This window comes from Dermacentor albipictus, unplaced genomic scaffold (assembly GCF_038994185.2).
Source record: "Dermacentor albipictus isolate Rhodes 1998 colony unplaced genomic scaffold, USDA_Dalb.pri_finalv2 scaffold_25, whole genome shotgun sequence".
Lineage (NCBI taxonomy): Eukaryota > Metazoa > Arthropoda > Arachnida > Ixodida > Ixodidae > Dermacentor > Dermacentor albipictus.
Genome location: NW_027225579.1, coordinates 1,841,670 through 1,855,260, shown reverse-complemented (window position 1 = coordinate 1,855,260; position 13,591 = coordinate 1,841,670). Strand labels below are relative to the sequence as shown.

At 47.8% G+C, this 13,591-nt stretch overlaps 1 protein-coding gene across 1 annotated transcript in view; it reads left to right on the top strand.

Annotated features, from left to right (window-relative positions):
- The first annotated feature begins 7,504 nt into the window (after nucleotides 1-7,504).
- Nucleotides 7,505-13,591, top strand: part of LOC135914809 (uncharacterized) — a 36,811-nt gene continuing 30,724 nt past the window's right edge. Inside the window, exons 1-2 of the mRNA XM_065447736.2 lie at nucleotides 7,505-7,810; nucleotides 11,050-11,197. Coding sequence (XP_065303808.1) covers nucleotides 7,723-7,810; nucleotides 11,050-11,197 — 236 coding nt within the window. The 5' untranslated portion in view covers nucleotides 7,505-7,722. The remainder of the gene's footprint in view (nucleotides 7,811-11,049; nucleotides 11,198-13,591) is intronic.

The window sequence follows — 13,591 nt, the reverse complement described above, 5'->3', positions numbered from 1 at the left end:
CCCTCCGTAGTTGCTTAGCTTTTATTGGGTTCGGCTGCTAATCACGAGGTCTCAGGATCGAATCCCAACCACGGCAGCCGTATTCCAATGGGTGTGAAATGCGAAAACCCGCATACTTAGGGTTAGGCGCATGTTAAAAATCCCAAGTTGTCTAAATTATTCCCGAATCGTCCACTACGGCGTGCCTCATAATGAAATCGTGGTTTTGGCAAGTAAATCCTCATAATGCGTTATGTAACATTCGTTAAGGATGTCCTGGGCAGTCGCAATTAGGTGTCAGGAGTTGCGCGCGAGGTCTTTGGATATATCATCATCATCATCATCATCATCATCAGCCTGGTTACGCCCACTGCAGGGCAAAGACCTCTCCCATACTTCTCCAACAACCCCGGTCATCTACTAATTGTGGCCTTGTCGTCCCTGCAAACTTCTTAATCTCATCCGCCCACCTAACTTTCTGCCACCGCCTGCTACGCTTCCCTTCCCTTGGAATCCAGTCCGTGTATAATAGCTTTGTCTTACAAGTACTCACCTACGGGGCAGAAACTTGGAGGCTTAAGAAAAGGATTCTACTTAAATTATGGACGAGGCAACGAGCTATTGAAAGAAGAATGATGGGTGTAGCGTTAAGGGATAAGAAAAGAGCAGATTGGGTGAGGGAACAAACGCGAGTTAATGACATCTTAGTTGAAATCAAGAAAAAGAAATTGGCATGGGCAGGACATGTAATGAGGAGGGAAGATAACCAATGGCCATTAAGGGTTGAATATGTGGATAGCCTTTATGGCGTTAGATAGCTGCTAGTCTACATTGCGGCTATATAATAAAGGCGGAACGGCAACATGGTAGCGAATGTGGAGAACATACAAATCCCGCATATATACTGCACAATAATTTTAAATAGCGTTCTTGCTTCACGCACGTGGATAACCGCCATAGAAGACTACTTTGGAAGCTAACTGCAAGCACTGTATATGTCGTACCCAAGGGTGTACCTGGCCTGGTGGCCAGTAAATGTGACGTAATATTGCGAGCAGCTTCGGCCATAGCATGCTAACGGATGACGACATGAAGTGACTAGCGCAAGAGTGGACAGTTGACAGTAAAGACGCTACAAGGACAAGCGCCCAGTTGGAAGTTTGCGCTTATCCTTTTCGCCTCTTTAGTGTCCCGTGTCCACTCTTGCGGTAGTCACTTTAGCATGAAATACCAACTAGCCCCCTCTCACACCCTGCGACGACACAGGGACAGTTTGCTCAACTCTTGTTTCGTGACTTTTGTGTCAAGGTGAAAAACCAACATATCCATGTATATGTCCTAATACTTAAGCACATCTAGATTTGCAGCTTCGGCGATAGCCCATGAGTGCGCATTGCAAAGTCTCTAGTGAAATAATTGTGTGCACCTTAACGAATTCGATAAAGGAAAATCAAAATCCATCCACGACGGCGTCTCTCGTAGGCGCTGTGCGATGTTCCGACGTTAACAATGTATGCCGATTGATGTAAGGCTGCCCCGAAGTGCTTCTGACGGTTAGGCTAGCTTCTTTACTGCGTAGAATGAAAAAAAAGAAAAGGAAAAGAGAAGAAAAGAAAAAGAACCGAATCAAAAGCCCAGAATCAACTATTGCTCGTCGCGATTAAACGCTGGATGACGAGTAATTTCCAGGCGACGAGCGAATACGCTTGATCAAGAACACTGATAACGCCGGCGGGACAAGCATTGTGGCGAAGTTCAATGCGCAGGGATAGCTTCTACTTTTTTATTTTTGTTTGGTTGACGTCATCACGCGTCACCGCGGGAAGTTTGAAAAGTTTAAGGTGAGTACGCCACGTGGTGGCATTCCCGCGAACTAAACCCTTGTGTCCAGAAAAGCTGGATACGAACTCATATCATAAGGCACAATCATTTTCATGACTCCTCTGATTACATTTCTTCCATAGCGCCTTTCAAAGACTCACCCCACCTTAAAGCAGTGCTCCCCCTGAACATTCAGTCTCACACAACATGGTTTAGTGACAGGAAGTTCCTCATGAACCTGTGTAAAAGTCTCATATGTACACGTTAAGGCTATGGTGGCACAGTGTATTAGTCTGCTACTCCAAGCGCCTTGAAGGGTGCTGGATCCTGTTCACCATTTGAGCATTCGCCGGTCGCAGGCGTCTTCATGACCACTCATTTAGAAAGCCTCATTCAAATAGATGGTCGCTCCATCTGCTAAGGTCATGCATGCTCAGTTTCACATATTTTATTAAAGTACATTGGAAGTATAAACACCATTATTATTTAACCGTAAACTCCATTACCTAAGCCATACTCTTTCAAAATTGATCTACAGCGAGACAGTCCTCATTGCATGTTAGAAATCTTAGCAAATAAATGGGTGTTCCCCTCCTTGAACATCGCCTAATGGCTCACGCAAAGCCATTGGTGCCATGGCAGTAACAGCTAATAAAATTATCTAATTTTAGTGCGTCCGGTATTTCGGCAAGCGCGGGCGGTTTGCCAGATGAGCGGGGACGTAAACGTGAGTGGCATAAAGCCCCTCAGTTTTTCAAAAGTAGCGCCATTCTTAGATCTTTCCGCCACCCCGCTCACCCTGGCGCGTCCTCCTCCACGCCTCCTGTCCCCACAGCCTCCTCCGCTCCCCCATTGTCCAATCTGTGTCACGTGGAAGCAGGCGCCGCGCTTTTGTATTTTTTTCTTTCCAGCGCGGAGCAGGCGCCGCGCTTTTGTAAAATTTTTTCTTTCCAGCGCGCGCCGACCTCCATTGTTGGGCCTGCGCGACGAAAGTACGGCAAGCGGACTGACAGAGCGCGTTTAAAGCTCCGAGAAACGGTTGTCACTCAAACGGCCCAATACAAAGCCAGAACTCGACGGTCGTCCGAGAGGTCCAACAAGCGACCGCACTGGCCACCCACTTCAAATTTGCCGCGCGCGGTGACCTCCAGGGGAAAGGAAATACGGCGCCGGGCTGTCTAGCACTTTGTTGCACGTTTGGACATGTCGCTCGCCGATGCTCCTCCACAGGACGCCTCTGTCTGGCGGCGCAGCATCTTGACTTGTCAACGGAGCGTTAGGGCGCTGTGCCCTTCGGCGCAGCCCCGGGTTTGTCCCAAGGGCGTTCGCAGGATAATTTCTGCATCTTGTAGATTCGGAATCCGGGCTGGTTGTACGGTCACAACAGCTTGCACTACGCACGCAACACGAACGGACTGCCAGCACTTAAGTAGCGAGCGCGACAAAACCGTGAACTGGTTCTCACCCCCGTATGCAGAAATGCAACTTAAGTCGAAGCACATGCTTGACTTGATTTAGATGACGCCTGGCATTAACGTGCCCAAAGACGCTCACTGCGTTTCCTTCGGCGCGTTCCCGATAGGCGTCACTCGGATCAAGTCAAGCATGGGCTTCAACTTAAGTTGCATTTCTGCATACGGGGGTTAGGGACACCTTTACTAGCCAACTATATCAATTTTCTTTCTCTTTCGCCCTTCGTCATCGGCTTGGACATGAATCGCTCGCCGCCGTGCTGCCGCTATCCCTGCGATCTGCCCCACGGCGCGTCGCGTGATAGAAGCAATAGAACTTGAAATCGAACATCCCGATATACGGGCCCTGCATTGCCTGCGCGAAGTAAAATCGAAGAGTGTGGTGCTGTGAAATGCAAAATCGGTGCGCTCTGTGCTGTGAAATTGAGGAACAAAGTGTGGCACTCCCGAACTAGAGAAAAAAAGGGCAGCCAAATAACAGGTCTCCACAATAGCTTCCCATCCTGACTGTATAGTTTTATCAGCCGAATGAAGGAAGCGCTGGGCCAGCCTAGGTTGAACCCTTCTGATTGCTGAACGGCGATCTGCGAGCTGTTCACGCTGGCGATGTAGCACTGGGAATTCGATCTCACCGTGCAAATATCTCCATGGCATCGGCTTTGAAGCGGAGGTCATGGGAAAGCTGACCCAGTCCTACCGGCCAACACAGTAATTCAGAGAGCAACTTCCAGGACCGTGTTGGCAGCAGAGATCTAGGTCATTCCGATGAATGCTTCGCTTCCGACCGACCTCTGGGAGCTGCAAGCCGGTGGCGATGAACCGCAGCGAGCAATTCCTTTCTCTACGTGGAATGACCACTGGTACGCTTGCACCAGAGTCTCCTCAAATTGATCGCGTAGCCTGCAAAAGGTCTACTTAGAAAGCCGGCAGGGGCGGTGCAACTCATTATCCGTCATTTCTTCGAACGCGTATCGCACTTCCAGCCGTGGTCGACACCGTAAGAGCAACGCCAAGCATACGGCAAAGTCAAGTAATATAGCCTCCGAAGCAACCAACGCACGCGAGCGCGACGCCCGCGTGTCACCGGGGTAGCGCGACCGGCGCGCGCCGCCACTGTCGCGAGCCAATAGCCAAGCCACAGCAACGGAACCCAAAGCGGACTACTCCTTCGCAGGTTCCGCTCTTAGCCAAAGATGGGTTCTCTTTGGAAATGATTGTCAGATGCGTGACGTGTTCATAATTTGCGGTGCCGCCTCGCTGTCTCTGACGACCTCTGACGCAAGCAAAATTTTGACCAATCAGATGAGGCCAAGTGAACTGGTTCCCTTCCGAACCATTATAATATTCGGCCCCAGAAGGGACATCATTTTGTTCTCAAAGGCACGAAATGTCTTTTGGTGGCCTGCCATTACAGCATTCAAATTCCTCGCCATTCAAATTGATGGGCGTCCCGAGCTTTCAGCGTGGAAGGCGATGCAGTAAAACGTCAGCCGTACGGGTGTGGAAATTGTGTCCCTGTACAGAACATACTTTCTTTGGAGGCGGACGAAAGATTTGGGTGTAGAGTGCTGGTCCCATCGCCGGACGCTAAGCCCTTCGCCAGCGCAGTCGCACGAAAACAGCTAAAGTAAACAATTATCTGCTGGCCATAACTCACAACTTTTGACTTAACAGGTTAAGAAATGATGAAAATATTCACGCCACAAAATTTAGACAAACGTCGACAAGCAAAACAACACAACGTGTGAGGGGGCCCTATTGTAACAGGTGAACTTTACGAGCGCGCCCTTCTGCACACTTCAAAAGATACATTGCATTGCAAGTGATAGCGGAGTCAACGTCCCGTCCCCTCTTATGGTGGGCGCTGAAAAAAGAATTGAAGTCAGTCAGTCAAGAACTTTATTGAAGTCCTGAGGAGTTTCAATCCGTTGGAGATCCCACGCGGGGAACTCCTCCGGCAGAAACCGTAGGCGACACCCAAGTCGGGACGGGAACGTGGTGACGCTCCGCCAGTTCTTGGGCCCTCTGGACGGCCTTGAGTTGGAGTTTGAGGTCCGGGCTTTTGAGGGCTTCTTCCCATTCGGGCTCACTGGAGAGAGGGCCCTTTGGTAACGCGGTACATTGCCATAGCATGTGCGAGAGTGAGCAATAAAGTTCTGGGCAGTCTGGGCAATTTGCCGGGATTTCTGAGTTATAGGCCTCGTGACGGATACGAGTCCGTTTGTAGCATTCGAAACGCGGCCGCCTGCGCGCGTTCGAGTTTGGCGTGTGGGAGCGGGAATTTGGTTCTGCCTTTCCGATATTGGGAGGTGATCTCTTGATAAGTGAGCAGCGGGTCATTAAACTGAATGTCCAGCCCCTCGTAGGCCGTGGGACCGTCGCGGCGAGCAAGTTCTCGCGCACGGTCGTGGGCCGTTTCATTGAGGTTAGCTTTTCGCGGGTGAATGTCTTTCCCCATGTGAGCGGAGAACCAGGAGAGGCACCGTTTGCTCTCTTTTGAGCTCGCTAGTAGTATACGCGCTGCTTCTTTAGATACGTTGCCGCATTCGTAGGCCCGAATTGCGGCACGCGAGTCCGTGAAGACATAAGTAAATGTGGGGTCTGCCATGGCGATGGCTACGGCTATTTGTTCCGCTTTAGCGCTGGTGCTCGTTTTAACCGATGCGGATGATCGTAGCGTTCCGTTGCCGTCCACGACCGCTATTGCGAAAGTGGATGTGCTGCCGTACTGGGCCGCGTCCACAAATGCAGTGGCTTCACGATCCGCGTCGATGCGGTCGAGAATCGCGCGGGCGCGGGCCCGGCGCCTACCCACGTTGTGTTGTGGGTGGACGTTTCTGGGAAACGGTGAGTCTTTGTATTTGTCTCTAATTTCGCTCGGTAGGGTAACCGCGTGCTTGAGATACGGAGACGGGGAGACATTGGCGTCATTTAAGATTAGCCTACCGGCTTTGGACGAGGATAGGCGGAGTATTTGCGCCATAGTCTGAGCCTCGATCACTTCGTCGATGTTGTTGTGCATACCTAGCTGGTCAACCTTTGCTGTACTTGCTCTTTGTGGAATTCCCAAGACCTGTTTGATGCTCTTGCGCATGAGTGTGTTTAGCTTCGTCTTTTCTAGTTTCGTCCAGTTGTGGGCAGAGGCGACGTAATTAATGTGACTCATAAGGAACGCGTGGTATACGCGCAGAAGGTTATCTTCGCGGAGACCCTTCCTGCGCCCCGAGACTCTGTGGAGGAGTCTGATCATGTTTTCGGTTTTGGCGGTTAAGTGCTTGATCGTGTGTCCGTGGCATCCGGTGGATTCGATTAGGAGCCCAAGAATGCGTATGTGGTTGACTCGCGGAATCTGTTGTCCGTCTCTTGTGTGTAGTGCGAGCGGAAGTTCGTCTAGAGGTGTTAGGTGGCGGACTCCTTGGCAAGACTTGCGATATAGTAATAGTTCCGATTTCTTTGAGGATAGTTTCATTCCTGTGTTTAGAAGGTACTCTTCCGTGGCATCAAGGGCAGACTATAATGCCTGCTCCATGTCTCCCAGGGAGCCTCCCGGGCTCCAGATGGTAATGTCATCTGCGTATAGTGCGCAGTTTACGTTTGGGATGTGTTGTAGTTTGTCTGCAAGTCCCTTCATCACTATATTAAATAGTAATGGAGAGATGACTGAGCCTTGTGGTGTTCCGACGGAGCCCAGCGTGTAGGAGTCCGACTTAAGGTGCGAGACTCGCAGTCGGGCTTCTCTGTCTTTTAGGAAGGAGCCTACGTACTCCTGACATCTCTGGCCGAGGCCGAGGCCTGCCACAGACTCCAGTACGAAGCGGTGCGAGACGGTATCGAATGCTTTCGTGAGATCGAGGGCGAGGATGCCTCGAACGTCTCTTGTTTTAACGTCGAAGATTTGTCTCTTTAGGAGTAACATCACGTCTTGGGTGGATAGGTGGGGTCGAAACGCTACCATGTTGTGTGGGAGAATTGAAAGGAATTCATTTCTCATGACAAAGTAAAATAGAGCTGTCTTTTCTCGTAACGCGCACTTAACATTGAATGGACATTTTCTTTTCCTTAAGTTCATCTGACTGAGTCTCGTTTTAATTAAGAAGCACCTTTTTCTTTCCCGATCTTTGTTCCCGCATCACATAGTAGCGCTTCAATCGCAGCTCCCATAACCACCCTCGCTTATTACGTCGGTGACAATTTGTTCTTCACCGCTCTCTGCCCGAAGCTTCGCGACTTATTTGGATCGACCTTGGCAGTGGGTTCTGACGGCTCCTCGCGGCCGTCGCACTAAGATTCAGCAAGCAAATGGTGTCGCGTTGGAGAGATAAATGTTTCCGCTTGCGTATGCACGCGACGCGTCGATAAAACGGCGGCGGCCGCACTCATCGTCAACAGCGTGTCGCCTCTCACTCGAGAACGCCGGCACGCCCAGTGTCTTCGTCCTCGGAGCCCCGCCATGCTGCCGTCAATGTGTTCTCGACTCATCCTGGCAAGTGCCCTGTTTGTGGTGCTGATTTCTCATATGGTCGGCGCTCAAGTAGAGGGTGAGTATTTCGGAGACTGGAGGAGAAGAGCGTACGTGTCTAGCTCTGAGTTCAGTGGCCTATAGTTAAAAACAGATGAATGATTGTGGACTGCAAAGCTGCGCCAGGTTGGTGATAAACCCGCGTATAGCGAAATGCACAAGTTTGATCGCGAACAACTGGTGTGCGCGCCAGCTGAGCGCACGGAAGCAATCATGTTCCAAACGCAATCGAATTGTAGGCGCTGCAGGTGAGCATTCAGGCGCTCGCGCACTACACATGGGGTGTCCCAGCTAAAATGGACCGTTTTCTTTGTTTATTTTTTTCTCAGGAATGTTTTCTAAACGGAAGAAATTAAGTGTATGCCGTGAACAGCCACAGCAAGCATGCAGTACCTTTCGTGCTTTTATAATATTACTAATAATCGTTAGCTATTTGACTTTATAAAGGTTAATTTAACGTCCAGTGTGTCAAGAACACCTTCAAAGCATGGGAGAAAAGTCTGTTGTTTCCGGTGTGCTATCGTTAGCGTGCACATGGTGCCCCAGCTAACTCTAGCCAGGGTTAAAAAATATGAGAATGTCACGTAGCCGGAAAGAACCAAGGTAATGTTGTTTGCCGTCGCTTGGAGATACTCAGATTGTTTCTTCATTCCGCCTAACTAGATAATTATTCTTAATCAATCAACCTCTCATATAATGATTACATGAAAAGTGTCAATGAGAAAATTGTAGAGCGACATGAAAAACTGCCGATACAGCTTTCTGCTGCTAAGTACGTGCTACATAAAAGTGTTTTTTCGTGCGTGAAAGAAGCTCTGAAATTCACGCAACACTGCCGCGCGACTGGCCGCTCGAGGCACTTTGCTTCTATTCGCGGGCTGGGATAATGGGGTAACCTAAACGTAAATATCAAGAAAGCCGAGCGAATCCAGAAGTAAGACGCCAAAACGTTGTTTTACTAGACACCAGTGCTATTTCGATAGCTTGGCGTAGACGTTAATGTAGATCCTTGGAAAAACTAGAGGATGATTGCTTGCTTGCTTAGTTGCTTGCCTTCTAGAGTGGCTTATACCCGCTAAGGGAGATTGGCCAAGAAACGGGTGATCTGTGAAAATGATTATGTGAGTCTAAAAGAAGCATTGTTGCGAAATGTTGAATAGCTGAAAAGACTAAATTCAGATAAAATTTAAGAATTTAGCTAGGAAATCGTCCTGATTCAGTTATATATCTCAAGACAGCTGCACCAACATCCCCATGATAATGACCCAGAGAAGAGGCTCCGAAAGACAGAATATAGGGAATCGTTATATTCAATCAGGCACCATGAAATTTTCCTTCTAAAGTGTGTTTTCTTAATGATAAAAGGCAGCGACATGACAGGAATAAGTGTTCTATTGTTTCGTCCTCACCGCAGTATATGAGCACAAGGAGGAGGGTGCCAAACCAGATCGATGCAGATAACAGTTTAACATAGGTATTCAATTTGGTAAACAGGACTTCATTTTTTTTATTGCGGCAGAAATTTCTGCTTCAAGGGAATAGGAGGTGTTGGTAATCAGATAAATTCGTTAATGATAGGTTCCAGGAGTTTTGTATGACTGCCCGTCGCCTGAACCTAGCAGCAGTTATGAAAGCTGATACAGGAATGATAGAGAGAATTGGACCACTAAGAGCAGCTCTCGCCAAGCAGACAGCCCATTCATTTATAACTAATCCTTCATGACCAGGTACCCATACAAATCTCATTAGTGTTAAGTGAGAGGGTATTAGGCAATGAAATGTACGTGAATTACGTGAGCCACTATTTGCAATAAGAGCTGAACATAAAGGTAAAGAATACGTTACTGTTACCACTTTCGAGATTGATGAGTTCACTTTTCGTAGAGCCAATGTAACCGCCAGAAATTCAGCTAAAAACACTGGTATGTAGTCAGGAAATCTTAAAGAGAGCGGCCAATCAAAAGCGGATGATTGAGCGTGTCTGCTTCTTCTTCATTAGTGTCCTTTTAGCGCACGGCTTGTTCTCATATTTACTGGGTGGCGCTGACGTCGTCTTGTTTGCTTCAAGGATAGCGTTGGACTGTGGGTAGTTCAGATATAAGTTGTTGAAAAAGCCGCACGAATGCAGCAGTAAGAAGCTAAAGGGTCCCTTTGGTAGAGACCAGCGGCTAAGTCATGATAGGTATGTGGAAAAAGAGTAGCCTAGTCTTTCCACTTCACTATCAGGAGGCGCAACTTCCACAAACAGACACGACTCACATTTCTTTTACTTCTCGAGAGGAGATTTGTCGCTTGTAGCTGCGAATGTTCCCTCCAGCAGACATCGCACCAACGGTCTAACATTTACTTCGGACATTAGTAAAACGAGGAACCAAAACATATATTCAATAAATTAACAAAAATTCAATAATTAGCTTCTTACTTAATTACCTTACGGCACATATTGTAATTTACGTATTGTAGCCGCTGAGCTTGCAAGACGTATCCAAGTTGGAAATTAATTTCCAAGATGACACTAGAATTACGTTATCTACAACATGCTATTTTAAGCATAAAACTTAAAAATAATCACCCTGTATACGATAGGAGCGTATTCAAGGTTTATCCTGGCGCGATTATTGTACGCTTACAGCTTGAGCTAGGAAGGGCAGTATGTGATATAGAAGGTGCAATAACGCTCGTGAAATATATTAGAAAGCTCTGTTATCCGTTTAGTGAGCTGGAAAATGTTCCTTATTAAAACAGAAAATGAAGGACAAAGCTTCTGTTTCCAATTGCACACCCCAAGTGCAGCGCTGGTAGGTTTGTAAGACGTCAAGGTTTTAAAATTCAGTTCACATGTATGGGCCATTTTTATCACTCTTGCGTTCTTTCGGCGTTTACCAAGACTGCTCAAGGCAAGAATAATGTTTCTAATATTCACGAAGCACATCTTCGCAAATCCCGTTTAACTTGCCAGTAACATTTAAATTTGCAATCATACTTTTTCTCTTTCAAGCAGTTGAGCATTGTCGCCCTCGTGGGACAGAATGCCACGATGTGTATACGTGGGCGGTGTCGTCGCTTTGCATGGCTCCTGAGGGAAGAGAATGATCAACTGTTTTCACACCTATACAATGCACAACAAAGTTGTGGAGGCATCGATATATTAGTGTCAACGTTTCAACGCAGATATCTGGCTGGCTACCTTATCTTGTTCAACAGAAATGATCGTTTCATTGTGATGTATGAACACCCTCTTTCCCTTCCACACTATAGATTTGCCACCATTTGAAGAGCTGAAGGGTTGCTCAACGTATGAAATATATTCCTGCTACCAACAATACAGAAGGCTCCTAAGCTGGATAATACGTCTAGAGAACAGTGAAGGCCGATCCGATGCGGAAGCTTACAGGAAAGCGTGCAGGTATGTAATATATGTAGGATGTTTTAATAACACTGATGTAACCTTGAAAATGAAAAAAAAAATTGTTTGGTCAGCTCTCAAACCGTTCAGAATCGGCGAACAGGTGGAACAAATCTTTAGCACTTTCTAAAGGCGTTCGATCCTCCTGCATCTACAGCTGACCGGAAATATTTTTGAAGGACACAAATTACTTAATGTTGAATGTTGTCATGACCACGTCACTATACCTCGGACTAAGAGTGGGCAATTTCATGAATGTACGGAGAAGTATGCAGCCTTTGATTTGAGAGCGGGCGTACAGTCTACGATCAATTCTATCGCATTGTTCGGCTACTTCACTCATTTTTTTTTTTTTTTACTGGGCGACCATGTGGATATAGCCGTTTACCGTGGCCTCTTCAACAATCGAGACAACATTGCCCGTGATGACCGGAATCGAACTAGGTCACACGGCTTCTTCAAGCACATTAGCCCGCCCTCTAGCGAGCTGCGCCGCGAATGCACTTTTTTACGCGCAATTTCTTGCAATGAATGAAATGATGTATGTACAAGAAATATTTAGAATATTTTGAGCACTGGATGGTGCTAACGAATGACAGGTCAACGAGTGGCACATACAAACAAAACGTCATACAAAGCGGCACCTTCCATCCCAACAAAAACTTGAAAGGAAAACACCTAATCAACAGTGCAAACCGATCCGGCTGACATTGATTTTGATCGCAAATGTCCTTGAAGTGCTTAAACATCTGAGACAAATGCGCTTTTGAGGAAATTATTCTTTCTGCAATTTGCTCTTGCATACGTGTTTTCCATGTCTATGCAGGCTTATCAGTAAAAGCATTTCGAATGGTACGTCATCACACGTAAGAACAAGACATCGGATACTGTGAGAATTTAGATCAAAGTCTTTCTTCAAATTTCTATGGAGGGAATCACATAATAAAATGACATATTTACAATCAATAAAGCAGTGTTCTATGCTTTCGGGCATGTTACGAAAGCGACAGTTAATTGACGAAACGAAAATATTCTTTTTGCGAGGTCATGTTTTAATTGGCAACGTTTCAATGTGTAATTTCGACACAAAAAAGGTTGGGTAGAAAGGGGGAAGTGGCTGTTTGCTCATTCTTGCAACTACACCATGTCCTGGTAATCTCATGGATATTCACCAATAAAACGGCGGCGGGAGCAACGTCGATATTAAATCTTTGTAAAGATCTTTGCGACATTGTGAACGAATAATCTTTAGAAAGACGAACAGTCAGAGAACAAATTTAAAAAACCCGAGGAAACACAAGCACTTCTTATGAGCTGTGAATGCGAAAGTATTATTGGCCAATTGAACACCGCCACCGGTCCTTCGAGTTATGAACTACTCACGGGCGCGCGAGCGTGTTGAGACGCTTGGCGCGTTTTCATTTGGCCTTACCAAGGCGCACTTAGAACGCAGGCGAGAGCTCCTGCGTACGAGGAACGTGCAGATAGCACAGGTTTCGGAGAGCGACTGGTGCGTGGCGTCGCGGTGACGCCCTCTCCCCTCACGCAACACCTGGTGCGCCAGTGCCGTAGATGTCCCCTCCCCCATTCTCTGCTACATCGAGGCGCGCTCGGACGTGGCTTCGCAGCTAATGGGAATTTGCCTGCTGTTTCGCTGCTGTTTCACAGACCGTCGTTTTCGCTCAATGGGCCATTTGACGCGTCCGCATAAAAAAAGCCACAGGCCTGCGCGGCACACGCAGCACAGTCGCAGCGCAAGCTGCAGGAGCGGCTCCATAGGAGACCGTAGTAAACTGCTTAAAGAAGGTAACTGCAAGTACTGAGTACAGTGCTGAGTACAGTAAAGCAGTGGTTTAATTTGCAGATATTAATTGAGACACACGTGCCTGATTTTCGGGGGCACGCATGTGAGGTTGTTCGCGAAGAACGTGTTATGCCAGATTTTCGGCAGCACGCACATGGGGGTCCTCGCGGCGAAGCGGCGGGGCCGCATATTCTGCAGCATGCACCTAAAGTCTTCAGCGGTGAAGTTGTCGGGCCGGATTTTCGACAGCACGCGTTAGAGGGTCTTTACAGCAATGCCTCTTAGCGTCGTTTTCACGAGAACGAACTGAACTGTCCGCCCGGCGTCGACGGCGACCTGCGACTTGTGCTGCTCTCTGCTAGCGGTCTGCTGAGCCACGACGTAGCCTGGTTCCACCCGCACGCGCAGCTCTACGAGTTGCTTTTTCAGCTGCGGTTCTTACCTTGAGAGAAGGCGCCATAACGCGTACCGAAGGGCAAACACAGGTATCGAGACTACGCGGCACACGTGTCAGATCTCCTGATACGTGGCACGATACAATGTTGATGATGTTGATGTAGCTTCATCCCTTAGAACTGGTGGGTGCTATT